The sequence below is a fragment of the Microtus pennsylvanicus genome, chromosome 7, assembly GCF_037038515.1.
Source record: "Microtus pennsylvanicus isolate mMicPen1 chromosome 7, mMicPen1.hap1, whole genome shotgun sequence".
In the NCBI taxonomy this organism is placed as follows: Eukaryota; Metazoa; Chordata; class Mammalia; order Rodentia; family Cricetidae; genus Microtus; species Microtus pennsylvanicus.
In genome coordinates, this window is record NC_134585.1 from 81,673,373 (window position 1) to 81,694,174 (window position 20,802).

The 20,802-nt window shown below is 40.5% G+C and overlaps 1 protein-coding gene across 1 annotated transcript in view; it reads left to right on the forward strand.

Annotated features, from left to right (window-relative positions):
* Positions 1–19,907, forward strand: part of Metap1 (methionyl aminopeptidase 1) — a 32,409-nt gene extending 12,502 nt beyond the window's left edge. Inside the window, exons 5-11 of the mRNA XM_075981241.1 lie at positions 4,000–4,091; positions 5,239–5,322; positions 8,703–8,841; positions 11,423–11,554; positions 12,557–12,700; positions 16,234–16,299; positions 18,449–19,907. Of these exons, the coding sequence (XP_075837356.1) occupies positions 4,000–4,091; positions 5,239–5,322; positions 8,703–8,841; positions 11,423–11,554; positions 12,557–12,700; positions 16,234–16,299; positions 18,449–18,612 (821 nt within the window). The 3' untranslated portion in view covers positions 18,613–19,907. The remainder of the gene's footprint in view (positions 1–3,999; positions 4,092–5,238; positions 5,323–8,702; positions 8,842–11,422; positions 11,555–12,556; positions 12,701–16,233; positions 16,300–18,448) is intronic.
* Positions 19,908–20,802: the final 895 nt, after the last annotated feature.

A 20,802-nucleotide genomic window follows, 5' to 3' on the forward strand; every position in this document is an offset into this window, starting at 1 on the left:
GTAATTTGCCACACAGGTCAGTGGACTTAGTCTCTGACCTTTGAACTTGTACAGTATTTAGGTTGGACTAGGTGTTGACTGGCTTTGCATGTCAGAAATGAGAATGGTTGAATACCAGTGGTTTTTTACATCATTTGTTTATTTTTAAATTTAAAATATTTAACATTTTTTATTCTTGACATGATCTAACTACCTAGCCCAAACTGGCCTCCTGGACAGTCCTCCTGGCTCAGCCTTCTGAGCATGGGATTCCATGTCTGCTGCCTCTGTGGACAGCTTGTACGCTGAATGGGAGCTTAGATAGCTGCTTCGCTTTTAAGATGTGCGGAGCCATGGCATTACTTTTCTATACGTAATTTTAAAATTTAGTTAAATTCATTGTGAATAAGTTTAAGGAAAAAACAGAGTAGTGATACCTTGGAAACATGTAATTTTATTCTCCTTTGAATGTAGTATTAACTTAATATTTTAAGAAATAAATATAACTTTTAACAGAATAGAATGTTTTGCATTGAAAAGAAGTCCTACTCTGTAGAGGTTTAAGAACATTTCCAAGATATTCTGTGAGTTTATATACAAATACACACAAATATATACAAATGTGTGTACCAATACATCTTTTCACCTTTTCGTCCTTTCTTAATGTGTTAATTTATTGTGATGTGCTCTATATGAGTTCATATAAGTTCTTTAGTTCTAATTTTAATTTCATTGTGTGGGCGTATCATAATTATCAACCAGGCCTCTACTCATGAATGGTTAGATTAGATTATTTGCAGGGTTTTGCGTCTGTGAATTTGATTGTAGCTTCTATTCTTGTAGTTTCATCTTTGTTCATAATTAGAAATATCTTTTTAGGTTAATTGTCTAATGGTTTGAATCAAAGGATATATTCATTTTTATTTTGAGATATTAGAAATATCAGAGTATTTTGCCAATCATTACTCTCATAAAAACATGAGCTACTCTCATAAAAACATGAGCATGAGCCTTGGTGGTGAGCAGACCTTTAATCTCAGCCCTTGGGGGGACAGGGGTGGGCAGATCTCTGTGAGTTTGAGACCAGCCTGGTCTGCAGAGCTAGCTAGAGCCAGGACAGGCTCCAGAGCTACACAGAGAAACCCTGTCTTGAAAAACCAAACAAAAACAAAACAAAAATCCTCCAAAAGACAAACAAATAAAACATGGGCATGCTTGCTCTGACAGAACATACACTGAATTTGAACGATACAGTGAAGACTAGCATCCTCTTTGAGGATGGCACACAACTTCAGGGAATGGTCCAAATTTTAAAAGAAAAACACTTTGCTTCTCTTCCATTGTCACCAGCATTACCAGCATTATTTGTTATCAAGTTTGTATGGTAGTTATAAGTCTGAAAGGTTGAGAAATTGTATATTTTACTTTAGCTTACATTTTTAAATTATAAGGATTATCAGGTTTTCATGTATTAAAAATTGTATTTTCTTTCCTTTTCCTTCATATTCTTAACCCCATTAGACTAATAGTTTTTCAAAGTTGATTTCTAAAATGTTCTTTGTACATTAACACTCTGAATTATATGATAAAAATGTTTTTTCTTCAGCTGAATACTAATGTTTTGTCATTATATTATTCAAACTTTCAGCATTTGTATATAGTAAGATACATGTGTCTTGTATTATTATATTTGATTCTCATGTCTTTGATCTGGTGCTTGATTGGCCCGTTTGTGTAATCATATGCCATTTCCAAATTTGACTACTGGAAATGTTTTCATATTTGCAGGCCTTGCTGCTGTCACCTTTGTTTTGTTTTTTTTTTTCTTCAGTAATTTGCTGAGTATTCTTACATGTTTCTTTTTCTGTATTAAGTTTATAATAAGTTTGTCTTGATTCCCAAAATATCTTGTTGGCATTGTTTATTTATTATTTTGTTATTGTTGGCATGTTTTCTGTTGTATTAATCTCCTTTTATATTTTTAAAGTGAAGTTTTCAGAGTTCCTTTTTGAAGCTCTTTTTTGTTACATTTGTTCTGGGTACTTTATTGTTTAGTAGTTATTAGCTTGTTTGTATTATGGTAGGCAGAGTTTTTGATTTTTGACATCTTGACTGCTAACTTACTAAATTATTTTCATCCATTTATCAGATGGTTCTTTTGTTCTGTGTCTATGTAAAAGCTGAGGTTGATAAAGTCTTTGTCCTTCCTTTTACGTTTTATGTTTTCTTTCTTTTACTTAGTCTGCTAGTATTGTTGGAGTAGCATTGTCCCAGATGTTCTTTTTTTTTTTTTATTTGAGATTTATATTTTAAGATTTATATTTTAAGGTGAGCAACCCAAGTTATGAGGATTATCTTTCTGGATAGTCATTTACTTTCTAATATTGAATTGATAATCCTGTCTTTTGATGTGAATCTTTTCTTAATTTATGGTAATGAAAAGTTATTTAGGGGGCTTCAGAGAGAGCTCAGTGGTTAACAGCGCCTTTTGCCCTTAAAAGGACCTAGCTGCCTCTGACTTCTTCCCTAGGTGTCCATTACTCTGACTGACCTCCACACACCAGCACACACGTAAAGAAATTGCAAAAAAGTTTGTTTGGGCATTTTCCATTTCAGAGAATGAAAACAGGATTCATTTTCTCCCCAAGATTTTGAAATTGCTATATTGACTGTTTTAAGTATATATAAAACTTGAATTAGACTAATTTCACTAATGAAGATTATTTGGGTAGGATTTCCCATGTGTGTAAAAATAATAATCAGGTATTTCACAGCCATATTTACCTGGGCTTTATAATATAGAATGTGGTCCTTTCTACTCCTTTTTCACTTTTCAGATGTTAGTTAGAGCCTACTAAAAGTCATAAACCAGTCTGGATAGATGACTCAGTGTTTAAGAGCATTGGCTGCTCTTTAAGGGGATCCAGGTTCAAGTCCCAGTACCTTCCTGATGGCTCACATGCTACTGTAATGTCAGTTCCAGGGGACCAGATGCCCTTTCTGGCCTCTAAGACCACAGGTCATGCAGACAGAATACCAGTACACATGAAACTTAAACAACCCCCCCCCCCCCCCCCCGCCAAACCCAACAAAACCAACAAAATCCCCTAGACAAGGTCCTAAACTGTATTTTGAATGACAGCGACTTAGGTCTGGTTTTAGAGCAATAAGGCAGTTGATGATTAGTTGCTGGTGCGAAGATGCTTCATTCATGGCATGAAAGCCGTTTGTAAGTTGTGCTGTTCATCATTAGTAAATCTGTGAGTACACGACCTGGCATGCAGTCAGTACTCTGTAAACATTGGCTGGTTCCTAGTAGAATTTGTAGATATTTTTCTTCAGTTTCTTTTATTTCCTTCTTGTGTTGTATAGCACGAATAATAAAAGCCCAATTAGGGTTCAACCTGAAGATCAGAAAAGCAAAGCAGCCAGCTACTGGCTCTTATCTCAGTTTGAAAATGGGCGGGATCCTGTCTCCGCCAATCCTGAAGATTCCGCACCCCACTCTATACTCCACTGAGTTCCTGTCGCTTCCCCTTGTAGTCTTCTCTCCACCCAGCCATATCATTCCTGTCTCCACCTCCCTAATGTTGGGATTAAGGCCTGTAATCCCAAGTGCTGTGATCACCTATGTGTGAGCTCTGTTTTTCTTTTAGCAGATTCCATCTTGTGTAGCCTTGAACTCACAGAGATCCACCTGCCCCTGTCTCACGAGTCCTGGGATTAAAGGTGTGTGCCACCACTCCCTGGCTTGTATGGTGACTAGTATGGCTGCTTTGCCTTCTGATCTACAGGCAAGCTTTATTTATTAAAGCACAAATAATATGCCACTGTAGTGTTGAAAATACTACATATTTTTGAAAAAAAAAAAAACAAAAAAGCTTACTTGGATCCTCTGAAATTGAAATAGTTTTGTATAGTACATAAGGAGAATCAGCGGTTACCAGGTCGTCAGGGTATAATGTACTGAGTTCTGTCTTTCTGTTGGTTGTGGTTTTACTCACTCATTTTCCGTTCCAGGAATGTCTGAATCTGAACAGGCTCTCAAAGGTACTTCTCAAATCAAATTACTCTCAGCTGAAGATATAGAAGGGATGCGACTTGTGTGTAGGGTAAGTTGTTTTTCTTCACGTATAGGACAGGGTTAAGAGGAATCACAGGAAGTCTGTGATTAACGGTTTATGAAGCTGTAAATTTTAAACTCTTACTAACCATCCCTTTCCTTTACCTATTTTCAAAACATTTTTATATTTAAATAATCTATTTTAGAATAGAACTAAGCAACTCATCTGTAGTTGCCATTTTTTTTGATCAATTTTGTATTGTTTGTTTATTTGCATAAACATATTTACTGAATTGCAAAGACAGGAAGATGAGCACGGCTTTGCTCAAGAGTTTTTGCAACATTGTTCTTATTTTGTTTGTTTTTCTGAGATAGAGTCTCTGTGTATCCCTGGCTGTTCTGCAGTTCACTCTGTAGACCAGGCTGGCCTTAAACTCAGAGATCCACCTGCCTTTGCCTCCCGAATGCTGGGATTAAAGGCATGTGCCGCCACCACCTGGCTACCAAGCATTATTTTTCAGAGTGAAGTTTTTATGATCATTCTATGTTTACAAATGTGACAGGACAAGGTCCAAGGCTCACACAGAGTTAGACTAAAGTCTTGTGAGACACCTGTGTTTGGAGTATGGGTGGGATTAGAAACACAACTGATTTAGTTCATTTAGATGCTCACTTAAGGCTTTTGTGCAGCATTTCAAAGTGATTTGATGTTATTTATTGTCTGGAAAATCTTATTTCTTTTGCTTACTATGATTTTTTTTTGAGGAAATTCATTAGGTTTTTCTTACGTTTCCTTTCATGCTCCCCCATTTTAGAAATGTAAGACTGTCAGTTGATAGTTTACCTAATTTAGGATATAAATCTTCATTAAGCTTACTTGTTAGTGCCAGAGGGGGTGGTGGTGTATGCCTTTAATCCCAGCACTCTGAGTCAACAGCAGGTGGATCTCTGCGAGTTCAAGGCCAGCCTGGTTTACAAATCAAGTTCCAGGATAGTCACTGCTGTTACACAGAGAAAGCCTGTGTCAAAAACAAAAAGTTATTAGTAAACCTGTTTATCCCAATTTTTATATGCATTTATTTTTACATACTTTTATATGTTTCTGACTTTTAAATATTGCATCCAAAATTAAATGATTTTATTTGACTGATTTTTCATAAATCATAAATCAAAGCTTGAATGTACTTATTTTTCAGCTTGCTAGAGAAGTCTTGGATATTGCTGCTGGGATGATTAAAGCAGGTGTAACTACTGAAGAAATTGATCACGCTGTACACTTAGTAAGAACTTTACATTTTTATATCAGAAGTTTCAAAAATTCATTTTATAATGTCCAAAATAACTTTATTAAGTGAATTTGAAAGCTTATTTTTGTGTTGTTTTGAATATGGGAAGCATTCTGTAGCTATTAATTGGTAAGTATATCCTACCTATAGATCTTGGGCCTCTAGGCATTCGGCCAGCAGCAATTGAAAATGTTTGGGAAAAAAATAACTTAGGTTTGTACAGACATGTTTGTGTTATTTTATTCCTTGATACTGTTCTCTAAATAGGAATATTTACAGTGTAATAGTAAATAATAGACTGATGGTTTAAAGTGTGGGGAGGATGTGGATAGCATATATGCAGACACTACACTGTACTGAAGACTGGAGTGTCTACACATTTTGGTAGCCAGCCGGGTATTGAGGAACCCGTCCTCCATAGGTTCTGAGGCATGGCTATGTATGTGATGCTGAAATCCAGGGACGCTTGAGAAATGTTATTCTGAAACCTCAGTCTTTTATCAACTTTTATAGAATAAACCATACCACTACGTATGCCAGGTATTCTGAAATACAGAATAAACTGCAGAAACTAGACTAGAAATTAGTTTCCCTTTCATACACACAGGAAAAAGGCAATAAACAGATGAGATGGGAGAACCCTGTCCTAGTCAGTGTTGTGTTGCTGTGAAGAGATGCCATGGCCACAGTTGCTCTCACAAAGAAAGCATTTAGTCTGTCCTTGCTTACAGTTGTGGAGAGTCCAGTACTATCTTGGTGGGGGCTTGGCAGCGTGCAGGCTGGTGGTGGGAGGAGGATAGACAGTGGATGGAGGAGAGGGGAGAGAGCCAATCTCCCCACACGCTTTCTCTAACAAGGCCACACCTTCTAACCTTGTAAGCCAAGGGTTTGTCCTACCAGAATTCTACTCCCTAGTGACTAAGCATTCAAATAGATGAGCTTGTGGGTCTTATTGAAACCACGACATAACTTCAAAATCCTCATTCACAAGACAATAAACAGATCTGTAGGGATAAGTCCCGCCCCTTAGGGGGCGTGTTCGCCTCGGGCTAATGTCTGCCTATAAATTTGGCGAGCGTGCTCCGAGCTGTCGCTTCTACTTTCCTGGTCTCCGCGGGAACGGTGGTTCTGTAAGTCTATTTCTACATTAAAACTATATATATTTTTACAAACTGTCTGCATTCGTTTACGCCGCTACATTTTGGCGCCCCACGTTGGGCGCCATTTGTAGTAATATGGAGCGGCGGTGGGGCTGCGTCCCCAAGACCCCAGCCACCTGGCTCGGCTAGCTTATGCCCCGAAATAATTACACAGACACTATATTCTTTTAATCACTGCTTTGGCCCATTTCTATCTAGCCTCTTCTAGGCTAATTCTCACATATTAATTTAGCCCATTTCTAATCATCTGTGTAGCACCCGTCTTACCGGGAAGATTCTAGCCTAAGTCCATCCTGGGTCCGAGCTTCATAGCGTGCATCTTCCCTGGAGCGGGCAGCATGGTGTCTCTCTGAAGGTGTCTGCTCTGGAGAGGAGAGCTGTCGAGTCTGACCTCACTTCCTCTTCCTCCCAGCATTCTGTTCTGTTTACTCCACCCACCTAAGGGTGGGCCTATCCAATGGGCCTAGTAGTTTCTTTATTGCTTAGCCAATGAAATCAACAGATTGATATATGACACTCCCACATCACAGATCAGATAAAATTTGTAGTATATATTACATGACAATGTCTTTTGTTTTAAAATAAAGATTGCTTGTTAGAGTCTTTTAGTTGTAGACTAGTGTCTACATCGTGTGCCAGTGGGTTCTAAAGATCTCTCTATCCATCCATTGCCTGGAAGGATGAAACTGACCCCTGCTGTGGCAGTGACGATGGTATTGTAGATGGAGACAGCCTCCCTGAAAGAATTGGACTGTGTGTCCTGAGTTTATAAAAATGTTTTAAAAATTAAAAAAGAAAACATCGTTGGAGGTATTTTTTTAGCAGTCTAGAATTTATTGCTTGGTTTATGTGGGGTGGGATTTATGTGTGTGTGTGTAGTTCAGAAAAACTTGTGAAAGTCAGTTCTTTCCTATCATGTGGGTCACGAGGATGGAACTCTGGTTGTCAGGCTGGTGGCAAGTGACTCTGCCCTCTGAACCATTATGCTGGCCTTGTAAATTTTTTTATTTAGCCTTATATGAATTCTGAGTTGGGGTAATATATATATATATATATATATATATATATATATATATATATATATATATATTGGTATATCATTGTTAGGAATTTTGAACACTTTCTCGGGCTAGGTGCCCTTTAATGTGCCTTTATATTTATTTGTTTGATATCACCAGCATCCTCTGGAAGTAGGTGACTAGGTGTTTCTTTTGCTTCCATTTTGTAGGCCTGAGGAGAAAGAGGTATTACATCACCCAGGGTCATAGAACTTATAAGGGGTGAGGCTGACGGTCTACTCCAGGAGAGAAGTTGTGGTAGCTGCAGAGGCACAGAGCACCAGGAGGATGTCATTATTTGCTGTGATATCTACCTCAGGGAACTTCAGTTGCCTACAGGGTTCTAGAAGTAGTGGAATCTCTAGTAAATTATGGACCGTTTATTCCACAGATGGTATTTTCTGTAGTCTTAGAGTCTTACTAGACGGAAATCCACTCGTCAGTAGAGCCTACGGCACTCTGAGTACTACTATAAGATTCACATGCCACAGAATATCATATGTTGCAGAAAGTACTTTACCATTTCTTAATTATACATGTGTTAGTTTTCTTGTTTTAGGGATGGAGTTGGCCTTAACAGGGTATTATTGAAGGTGCTTATTAGTATGGGCTATTTTTCCTAAAAATATGTTTCACAAGTAGTAAAGTCAGTAAACTCTTTATATGATGACAGTTATTTGTATTTTGTGAATTTGATTCTCCTTTATATGAAGAGCAGTAAACTGGTTTAAACAGTATATTTAATTGGTATGTAGCATACTAGACACTGGACCAGGTAACATCTACTGGCCTGGCATGGTGTCATCATATGTCTATAGTACTGTTTCTTGGTCTGTTAGTTCTAAGAGAACATGGTGTGTGTGTGTGTGTGTGTGTGTGTGTGTGTGTGTGTGTGAGAGAGAGAGAGAGAGAGAGAGAGAGAGAGAGAGAGAGAGAGAGAATGTGTGTCTGTGTGTATATTTGCCAGTACACATTCATGCATATATACATGCACATATACCTATACACCCATCACTATTTTCAAGTAAAATATCAGTTCTTTATAGTAGCATCTGTCTTAAAATTCTTCAGATTTTACAATCTGACTAATTGTATATAGATTTTTTTTCCTTTTGTCCATTCCAAATGATTTTCTTTGTATTTTAATTTACCATAGGCATGCATTGCAAGAAATTGCTATCCTTCTCCCCTGAATTACTATAATTTCCCAAAGTCTTGTTGTACCTCAGTGAATGAAGTCATCTGCCATGGGATTCCAGACAGACGGCCTTTGCAAGAAGGTGATATTGTTAATGGTAAGAAAATATGTGTGACATTTCTTATTGTGAGTAAAGAAACAAGTTTTGGGAGTCTGTTAGGTGGATTCTGTTTTCTTGACTTGGTTTTTCCCTATTTAAAACTCTCACTCAAAATTGAAAGAATCTCACTTTGTTTATTTTTAGACAGGGTCTCTTTACCAAACCCTATCTGTCCTGGAATTCACTATGTAGACCAGGCTGGCCTTGAACTCAGAAAATTCTGCCTACCAGCGCTGGTGGATTTTTTGCATCACACCTGGCAGGAAACCTATGTTTAGCAATTGTGTGTGTGTTGTCTTAAGCATACATTTAGTATGATATGTTCTATATAGCCTGTTATTTCTTCATAGCCTATTTCTCATGTGATTGGGAAGTAGGCAAAAAATGTCTATGCAAAATTAATATTGGACTTTTTATATAATTTTCTTCTACCAAAATTTACTAATGGTTATGAAGAGAGTTTTTAGGAGAGATGTCAGGGAAAAACTCTTGTAGAAGTGCTTCTTAAAGGAATGGCTTTGAGCTCCTGTACTCTGCTGTCTTGCAAACAATGCATGTGTTGAGCCACAGCATGGAAGCTAGCTCCCCTAGAGAAAAGCAGTCAACAGTCTTACCTAGCTGTGAACACTGTGAGCTACAGTAACAACTGGCTTGGCAAGAGATGACCCTGCTGCCATAATAACATGGTTGTTATGGGGATAACAAAACACTTTCTGATTTGATTTAAGAAACTCAAGCCTGATACTGTTAACTGGGCCAAAAATCTAAGTCATAGACTTCAGGGGAGAACGTGATACTACCATTCTGCTAAATGGACCCAGTATTAAATGGTACCCTAGGTTCTTATTTTTGCACCACAGAGGAGTATAGCTCTTAACTCTGATCAGAGAACCATCTCTTGGTAGTAGATGGTGATTAATCCAGAGACTCACAAGTAGCCGACATGCAGAGAAATAGATGAGACTGGACTGTTAGCGCTAAGTGGAGCATCTGTATCACACCCTCATCCTCTCAGGGACCATTTTAGAAGAGGGAGGGGGTGGAAAGATCCTTAGACATCTGCAGTGAAGCAGCGTGTGCTGGACATGACGGCTTTGGACATTCACAGCAGCTGTGACGGGACACACACGACCTTTACATGATCATGCCAGCCAAGATCCTAGCATTGGGTGGAGCCGAGTGGGAGGGAGAGTCAGGATGCGACCCACGCTCCAGGAGGTGGGTGGCTTACACCATATATAAGGTAGCACTGAGGTAGCACTGAGAGGACTCGGTGTGTTTAAAACCAACGCATAAAGTTGGGAATGGAAAAGTGGAAGGAATGCGGTGAATTTGATTGCAACACATTATATTCATGCATTAAGTTCTCAAACAGTAAAAATTAAAATCTGATAGGCCTTCCTAGATGTAGTCTTGTATGTTGTGTATTATATATTTATATATTTCAATTCATACATTAAAACGTGTATAATGTAAAGCTTGCACTTGTCTGAGTTTGTTCTTGTGTGTGTGTGCTTACCTGTGCATAGCTAGAGGCGGACTTGGGGTGTTCTCCTCTGCCGCACTCTCACTTAGCCTGGCACGTCACCATTGTCACTGTGTCTGCTCCTTCGGGGCTGGGGTCACAGGCATGTGTTCCACACTTGACTGTATTTATGTGGATGCTGGGGATAGGAACTCAGATCCTCGTTACTGTTCAGAAATCACTTTATCCATTGAGCCATCACTTCAGGTCCCTACATGGCATTTTTATTCTTCATGAAATTAGTCTTTGTAGCATCCAAAGTAGAGACTACAGCTAGAAGAAAATAACTATAATACAGTATTATAGTTGTTACTGACTTCTTAAGGTTGTTCATGAAGATTTCATAAATTCTGAGTTCAGCCCTGATTTCCATAGTATTTAATTATCGTTAATATTTGCAACCTGGTCTCACTATGTAGCTCTTGCTGGCCTTGAACTCAAAGAGCTCCACCTGACTACCTCCCCAGTGTGAGGTTAAAGCCGCGCACCACCACACCTAACTGACCTTACCTTTCTGTTGTGACAGCAGATGGCGCTTTCAGGGACGAACTGTCTGCTCTGCAGTGTAAAGAACTCACCTAGTGTGTTCTCTAGATAGTTTATTGTAGTGACACAGTTTAATCTTTATTCTAAGCCTGGGATGAAGACAGATGATACTTACGGAAGGATGAAAGACCAGAGGGATTTAAAAAACCCTAGAACTAGATAAGATAAGCTTTGCTCTCGTGTCCCAGGAAGAGCGAGTTAAAGATCGTGGAAATGTTTCCTGTCTAGTTTCAGAACTTAGTGAAGTCGTCAGTTCAGTGTTGCTAACCTGGTTATTTATCTTACACAGCTGTCTTCTGTGTAATATTTCTTCTGTCACAAAGGATCTCATTACTCACATAAAAGCCCGCATCTGTCTTGTGCTGCACAGCCGTATTCTTGTTCTCTGCAGTGAGTTGAGTGAATTTCCCCCGAGGGTTTTCCTTAGGCAGCTCCACACTCACTGTGGAGTTAGACAATGCAGTGTTGTTTTCATTTGGTTACATTTGCCTTTTTCCCTCCTCCCAGTGGACATCACTCTTTATCGAAATGGTTATCACGGGGATCTAAATGAGACCTTTTTTGTTGGAGATGTGGATGAAGGAGCACGGAAACTTGTCCAGACTACATATGAATGCCTGATGCAAGCCATTGATGCAGGTCAGCCTCAGCCGTGACACCCTCTTGCACCACAGACCACAGTGTTCAGTGCACGTTTATTTTACTTATTTATTTCTTGGTTTTTCGAGACCCGGTTTCACTGTGTAACAGTTTTGGCTGTCCTGGAACTAGCTCTATAGACCAGGCTAGCTTTGAACTAGCTGGAGTACTGGGATTAAAGGCGTGTACCACTGCTCAGCGCCCTGCATTTTTCTCTTTATTTGGCTTTTTGTTTTCACTTGCCTTGTGTTCTCATAGGAAATTAAAACAAGGATAGGGATTTGGGGGGGATGAGGGTGGAGCTTCTGTAGTTTGCCTCCCTCTTTGCTTTTCATAGTGTCTTTGGTACTTGTAGGGTCTTTTTCTCCAGAGTGTGTGTTCAGCCATATACAGATAGTGTATGTACTTAATTAGGTCAGAATCATAGACTGTTCAGTATTGCTAATTTACTATTTTTCTACTAATATCATAAAGATTCTTTCAAATTAGTTTTTTTTACCTGTGTATTCAGATGTACCTCCTTTAAAGCAGATTTAAAATTACATATATGTATGTGTGCACATAGCACACAAGCTACTGTGCTTTTAGGGGTAAGAGGATAACTTTATATTATTTGAATATAACTTTTTGTATTTCAAAAAATGCATTTTTTTCTCTATAAGTTCTGTTCCTTTAGAGAACCCTGATTGATACCCTTAGGGAAAGAGGATAAAACAGTGTGTTTTCCATTTTTTTGTTTAGTGTTTGTTTTTAGAGAAAACAGAAGGTGCTTTTTTTGACCCCTTGGTATTCTGCATGGCATTTTCCCTGTTTTACATTAGTGGTGCTCCTGTGTTTGAATAAGCTTTGTCATTACTGACTGTCTGGATTTTCTTGTGCCTGAATTTCCTTATCTCTATATTCAGGCACGAAGGCACCATGTATACGTACAAAGGTCCTTGCTACATGGAAACCAACTGCTTAGTTAAGTGCTGCTCTTCCTCATGGTTTTTTCTCTTTCAGTGAAGCCTGGTGTTCGATACAGAGAGCTGGGAAATATCATTCAGAAACATGCCCAAGCAAATGGATTTTCAGTTGTTCGAAGCTATTGTGGGCATGGAATCCACAAACTTTTCCATACAGCCCCCAATGTGCCACACTATGCCAGTGAGTACTGTTCAGATACTTTAGGGCCTTCTATTTTGTATTCACTGAAGGAATGTATTTGCTGTGAGTACACCCTTTCCCGCCCAGTGTTACATGTTCAAACACAAGTTTGAAGTCTTTCTTACATGATAGTCTATAGGAGGTGTTTGGTCATGAAGGGGTGATCCAGGCTCTGTTTCCTTCAACCCATCTTTTCCCATCACCAGTCACCATGACATCATCTCCTAGTCAACAGATAACGTGTCAGGAGGGGATAGAGATGCTTGGAAGGATGTGCTTGGGAGTTGTAGTCTACCAGCTGGGGATGAGCATAAATCACCTGTATTTGTTCCAGTTTGTAGGAGTGACTTAATTATATCTAACTGCAAGGGAAGTAGGGAGTGTAACCTGACTGCGCACTCTAGGAGAGACCTAAATGGACGTGGTGATCCGTACATAGTCTTGCTGTCACCCTCTGGTTCCTTAGGTGAAATCAGTTCATCCTAACTTAGTTTGCTGTTAATTCTTTGTGTATTATTTATTGGTTTAATAACGGAGAATAGGTGGTTATTTTAAGTCGAGAGTAGTATGGGAGAAAAACAAAGGAAGTCTAAGACATTGTGTTCCAGAGATCTTTTCTCTGGGATATTAACCATTAATGGATGCATCTGTTATTTGGTGTTAGAAGTAAAAGCTGTCCACAACAGTGAGCAGCAGGAATTTAATGCATGTGACTGTATGCACTTAGACACGTTTCTTCATCTCTCTCTGAACTTTTATGTAAACACTCAGTAATGTCTTTGTGTCAATTTTTCTCATCCTACAGTAATAGGGAATGATGATATCCAGAAATTGTTAGGATTGAGTTGATACCTGGGAAGCACTTAGAGTTTGTCTGACATTCCTACCTAAAACGTGACCTGCGGTTTTAGAATGATGGTGACATGATATGCGTTATCTTATGTGATGGTCACATATCTACATCATCCCTCAGCTTTGTTCTTCACTGTGCCTGCTAGGCAAGCGCTGGCACTGAGCTCCATCTTCAGTGTCTTTGAACCCAGCTTTCCGCAGACTACGTGCTCACACCGGCAGCTCCTTTGCTCGGGATTATGAGTAGTGAACAAATGCTTTTGGGGTCTGTCTGCCTGGATTCAGTCTTTCTCCTGGGTCTAGTGCTTCTTACAGTAAGGACTGAGCAGTCGGTTGCTGGGTCCTGGACGGTAACAAAAGTATGCCTGAGATTACTTTGCAGGTGGAGGGAGTCCTGAATAGATGTTTTGAAGTGAGATCCACTCTGAGTTTGCCTGCAGGTTTCTTTTGAGGGCAGGGAACAGACAGTATGAGGAAGAAAAGATGCGGGATTCTGACTGCACATGTTAGCATCTTTAGAAACATTTCTGGGAGAGCACTGCTAACCTAGAATGGACATAGCAGTTGAAATCCTGAACACACAGCAACCGTGACTGCTCACATGGGGGCTGAGGAAGAAACGATTGTTCTGGTTTTAAATTTTGTAGTTTGTTTATTTATTTATAAACGCTAAAACCCATCTCTGTTGCTGTGGAAGCAACCGACGGCACAGCTTTAGATCCCTTCATGCCTCTTGTTCTCTGTGGCACCACACAAGAATTCCTAGCATTTTTCTCTTTTGTAGACCGAGGGGAATGACTCCCTGTAAATCAGAAGTTGCAGGCCATTTTAGAACAAGTTCATGATATTAGAAATGAAAAACCTAATTCTTAAAAGAGTTCTTAGTTGCTTTCTGCTTCCAAGGGTTCACATGACTTTAAAAAGCAGATCTGCAGTGAGTGTACATTGGGGAGCCTAAAGTAGTGGGGAGCAGTAATGCTGGCTATTCACCAGGAGGGGGCTGGAATGGAAGTGTATGTGTGTCGCTTGCCTGCCCAGCTGGAGTAGATAAAGTTAGTATTTGTATAGTAGCAACTCAGTGGGAAGGATGCCTTTGACTGCAAAAGAACCTTGGAGCGACGGACATGTCTGCCCTCTGGTGGCCAGCCTGAGTAAATGCCGTGCTTATTTAGCTGATAAATGATCACTTTTTTTTTGTTTTTAAGTCTTTGAGAATTTCATACACGTATTTTGATCATATCACCCCCCCCCATACCTCCAATTCCTCCCCAGAATTCCCCCACATTTTCCTCTCAGTTTTCTTTTGAGAATTTACTGAGTCCAGTGTTATCTTTATGTGCATGGGTGCAGGACCATCTATGGGAGTGTGAATGTCCGGCAGAGATTCTTTGATAAAATTGACTCTCCCTACCCCCAAAGACTTCAATTGCCGAAGCTCTGATGGGCCAACCTGACTCCATCTTAAAAGTCAAAATAAGAGCCGGGCGGTGGTGGTGCTCGCCTTTAATCCCAGCACTCGGGAGGCAGAGGCAGGCGGATCTCTGTGAGTTCGAGGCCAGCCTGGTCTACAAGAGCTAGTTCCAGGACGGGCTCCAAAACCACAGAGAAACCCTGTCTTGAAAAACCAAAAAAAAAAAAAAAAAAGTCAAAATAAGTTCATTCCCATTTTCTGAAAAATTGACTTTGATCAAGTCTTGACCCATGTCCTAGATTTTGACTTATTCCACACCCTACATCCTAACCTCCACCCTGATAAACCAAGACGTTCTGCAAAGTTCCTACATAACTAAAAAAAAAAAAAATCCCTAAACTCCTGCGTCCCAGCCTTGCAGTTTTGCGGCTAATATAAACCCCACCTTCTCCTGTGTTCAAAAAAAAAAAAATCACTTTTTATGCTTTCGTTTTTTAAATTTAAACTTGTGCTCCATATTGGCGAGGCCTTTCTGAAAAGGCTGTTCCTACTTTTAAATTCTGGCTTTGGAGACGAAGCAGGACCAGGCAGCCTTACTCATGTCTCATGGTGGTCCTAAAAATATTAGTTGTGAAGTTGACAAAAGGCAGAGTAAATATGTAGACTGTAAAGTGCAATTTGTTTTCATATAGAAAGAGATGTCTCCTTATCATTTAAACAAGTTGCCTATTCTGCAGTTTTAGTTCCCTTTGAGAATGAGATAAAAGACTACTTACAGACCTTTCTCTAAGTTGTGTGTTTGTTTCCTACTGTGTATTCCATAATGTAACCATCCCCTTCCTCAAAGAATTGAGAGGCTCTGGCATATGACACATATCACTCACACTTCCCTAAGTGGATGGGCGATGGGCAGTGGCGTTCTGTTTGACACCCCCCCCCCCCTTACGGAGTTCTGGGTATTACAGTGTGCTCCTCCACGCCCAGCAGTGGTTGCCTTTCCTAATCTCTGCACATAGACTGCTTTTCCACAGTGGTGACCGTATCTGAAGCCTAGCTGTGGACATGCCTCTTTTATCGCAGAAAGCCAAGCTGGAAAACAATCTGCCTGCAGACAGGTGGTTACTGGTGATGACCTCTTTGCTGAATGACAGACTATGAGAGAATTTAATGAAGGGGAACTTCTGGAAATGTCAGTCCCATGTTCCTAGAAGCTGTGCAGTTCAGTGCTGTTGGGTTTTGGTGTCTTTTTGAGACTTTCTTTTAATTTCAGAAAATAAGGCAGTTGGTGTGATGAAGTCGGGCCACGTGTTTACAATTGAGCCGATGATTTGTGAAGGTGAGTGTGTGTTCCTGTACCCTAGTCGTAACATTTCTTTTACATTTTTATGGCTGTCTATTTAATTTATTTATTTTTGTTTTTTGAGACACAGTTTCTCTGTATAACAGTCCTGACTGTCCTGGAACTCATTGTAGATTAGGCTAGCCTCGAACTTACTGAGATCTACCTGTCTGTGCCTCCCCAAGTGCTGATATTAAAGGCATGTTCCACCGCTGCCCGGCATGTCTTTAAGTTTTGCAGGTATACACATAGTATGTGGAGCAGACAATGAGTGGAGATTTGTTCTCTACCATGTGTGGCCTGGGAACCAAATTTAGGTTGTCAGGCTGTTGGCAAGCACCCTTATCTGCTGATATTTCAGACCTTGTAACATTTGCTGAATTTTTATTTGTTTTTGTTACCCATCAAATCAGTAGCTGGTTCTGCCTCCCTCCTTTTGCTTCATTCTCCCCTTTGCATCTTGATGGGTAGATGTAGAGACTCGAACATCCAAGGGTTTCTAAGAAGATACTTTGATAATTCTGCTGTCAGTAAGTGTAAAGTACTTGACTGTGGTCCCTGTTCATAGAGATCTTATCAAAGGATGAGTTCTCAAAATACGATTCTACATCAAGCCTCTGTAGAAGTTCTTGCCTAATAGAGCAGGGGAAGAGGAGACAGACACAGTTACACAAGTTAATTCCAGCTAATGAAGAAGGCAGTAGAATAGTAAATAGATCTTTGAAGAGTCTAACTTGCCCAGGACACATAGCTGCTTACGTTGCAAAATTTGCCAGACTGATGAGCCATCCAGTCCTCCACAGTCAGCATGCACAGCTGGGTTTCCTGCAGCATCACAAGTGAGCACATCGCAGACACTGGTCTCTTGTGGCCGTTCTCTCCGTTCCTCTGGCAGTATTGGCTGTCACGTGGGAGCTTTGTTGTCAGCACTTAGCAGATTGTAACTGGGAGGTACTTCTCTGAGTTCTCCATTGGGTCTAGGCAGTGCAGCATGTCAGTGCTGTTGACTGGTTTCTCTGAGCCCTCTGTTGAAGCACACCTTCCCAGACCCTCCAGCTATGAATACCCACGTGTGCGTCAGTGCCCAGAGGTCAGGCTCATGCTCTATTTCTCTGGAGCCATCCACTTTGTTTTTGAAATAAGTTTCTCACTGGGACATGGGGCTTGCTAATTAGGCTAAGCTGGCTGCCAGCAAGTCCCAGGAGAGCTGTCTGTGTCTAAGTCTTTCAGAACCTAACATTTTATATGGGTGCTGGGTATCAAACTCAGGGCCTCAATGCTTTTAAAAGTGCTTTGCCAATGCTTCAGGCCTCTGATTTTTCTTAGCCCTCAAAACACCTGTTTCTCAGGCTAGATGGTGGTGGCACATGCTTTTAATCTCAGCACTCAGGAGGCAGAGGCGGGCAGAGTTAGAGGCCAGCCTGGTCTGCAGAACTAGTTCCAGGACAACAGGGTTACACAGAGAAACCTTGTCTCAAAAAAAACCAGAAACAAACAAGCAAACAAACAAAAACCCTGTTTCTCTTTGTTCCTTTTTCTCTGGTTATAAGGACTTCATACTATAATCTGTCCCCAGCCATTTGCAGTCACGTTGGAGTGACATGCTGTGGCAGTGTGGGAACTCGTGCTCACTGTGCACACTGAGGTAGTTGACTCCCTTAGTCTGCAAAGTTGCCAGTTCAAGTTTCTGCTCAGTTCTCCGGGGAGGAGTTTCCATGTGTTTGCTGGAAGCAAGTCTGATGTCTTTATTTTGGAAATGTCACCTTGATTTGAGAAATAGAAAAATGGTCAATTTGCTACGCTGAAGAAAACTGGACATGGTTACTTCGTTAGTGAGAGCTGCACACGGGATGAAATGGAAAGACTTTACCTGAAACAGAGTGTTGAGGAGGATCTCGATGGGGGATTCAACTGCCTCTTTCCTCTCTGCTTTTTGACACAGTTTCTCTGTGCAGCTTTGACAGTCATGGAACTCACTCTGTAAATCAGGCTGGCCTCATTCAGAGATCTGCCTGCTCCTGCTTCCCAAGTGCTGGGATTAAAGGTGTGCGCCACCATAGGCTATTTCCTTTCTGGATGCATACTAACCTAGAGACTGTGAGCGATGTGAATGACAAAACTAAGCCACTGTTTTTGCTTGTTTAAGGTGGATGGCAGGATGAAACCTGGCCAGATGGCTGGACTGCAGTGACGAGGGATGGGAAGCGATCCGCCCAGTTCGAGCACACCCTGCTGGTCACGGACACTGGCTGTGAAATTCTTACCCGGAGACTTGATAGCTCTCGGCCTCATTTCATGTCCCAGTTTTAATCCTCCCAAGATGCCTAATGTCTGAACACCATCTTGTACTGTGTTTTTTATTGAAAGTACAGAAATGAAGAGCCTTTTAGAAATCCCTCGGTTTGTTTTGACTGTGGCTGAGGAGGGACTACAGCATTTGGTGTGTGTCCTCAGAGCTTTTTTGGGGTCTGAAAGAGCTGAGAAGAATAAAGGAAACATTGCTTACTTCCTTCGGTCCCTAGCCTCACCCCTCAGTTCTCTGTACTCTGTCTTCTTTGACCCTGATCAGCTTCCCATTGCTTTATCACTGCCACAGACAAGCTGCTTTCCAGGAGAGTGTTGGAGATGAGAAATCGTGAAACTAGCAACACATTGCTCCAGATTTTTAATTATATATTGGTATATATGGAAGTATATATGCATACATTTTAAATTCCATATACGAAATTATTGAACACTGACCTTTGGTCTGGGTTGATTCTGCTTTGACAGGATATCTGCTGTCATAAGTGGATCCATAATTTGTTAGTGGTTAATTCCTGGTTGGGAATTGGACTCCACTCACCCTCATGCTAATTATTTACTGTTGTATGTGTGTAGGAAAGACTTCCTGCAGTGTGGACTCAGTGAGTGAATGGGAAGGCTCACTTGGGAGGCTGTCAGAGTGTAAGGTCTGGCGTGGGGAAATAGCTGCGCTGCAGCGTCATTTCACAGTACACTGCTGTCTCAGACCCGTCTGGCCAGTGAGAGGTCAGAAATCCCTTTTCTTCAGAACTCTTTTTTGCTGAGGTTTCCCTCCGAAGCACTCAGAGAAGAGTGACAGTTGTCCTGTGGCAGGCAGATGATGGGGGAAGAATTCCAATGTCTCCAGGTGTCTGCAGAGTCGCGGTGACTGAGAGTTTAGCATTTAGTAACTGGCAGCAGTGAGAAAGGACTCTAAGTGCCCATGGGCATGCATGCTGCTGTCCTGTGTCGCAATGTACCTCACTCTAGATGGAGACATACCAGATCATAAAGCTGTCATGAGAGTATCCTTGATTCCTGGCTATCTCATGACTTTATTGTAATATAATTTGATACCAGTGACACATACTTTAAGACATCATCTTTTCCAGAGTGCCTCAGACATGATTGCTTTAAGAGAATGATAATGTTTTCATGACTTTAATGATTTAGTAAAGTGATTGAATCTGGTGTAGACTTCTGGGTGTGTGTGTGTGTTTAAAGTTTTTAATCAAACTGTAATATTTGTGAATGGAATGCTTTGTAATATGAATGTTAATATAATATGTAAAGGGAGATTAAAAGTTTGGATGATTATCCCACTTACTGCAGTTGCATTTGTTTCAGAGGGAATTGATGGGATGAGACCAATTTCATCCAAACTAAACTCATGACCATTGGAGCATACACACCTTTTCAGGTGTAATATTGTACCATAATTGCATGTTGTTTATTGCAGGAGCGAGGCAGCACATCTAGATGTAGTTGTATTATGAGAGCTTTTAAGGTTAAGAATATGGTATATTTAGGGGAGCAGTTTGTATTCTGACAGTAGGATTAGTAAGTGGGGTGGTGTTAAGTTTATATCATTAGAAAATAAAGCTTCAGGAACGAAACCTTGGTGTAGTTTGTGGAAAGATTAGACATGCTTGTAGGAGCGCTTTCCTTGGTTTGATTTTTTTTTTTTTTAAGAAAAACAATGTGGGCTCTAGTCTAATTATAATATCTCCAGTTAGTAGGTTTAGTTTACAAAACATCTACTTTGTATTAGCCTTTTTGGTCTGCACTGGGATTGGACTGGTGGCCTTGTGTATAGTAGGCATGCACTCTCCTCTACTGCAACATACACAGTTTAACTTGTACGATGACCGTTCTTTATCCTCCTGTCCGTCTTGCATTTCCTGTAGCTACAATTTAAAAGAAGAAAACATGTTTCCCCTTGGTATCCGTGCCTTTTTTTTGTCGCTGACAATTCCCAACAGAAGCAACCTAAGGGAAGATTTATTTGGGTTTATAGTTTAAAAGGACATGGTACATCCTGGAAGAATGGCGTCACAGTAGAGCATCAACCTTGTGTCCTCAGGAAGTAGATGAGATTATGCTGGTGCTTGACTGGCTTTCTCCGTTTCCTCTTTGTATTCAGGACATTAGCTCACATGATGTTGCCATTTATGTTCAGCATGGTGGAAACACTCCAGACCCTCCCATAAGTGTGCC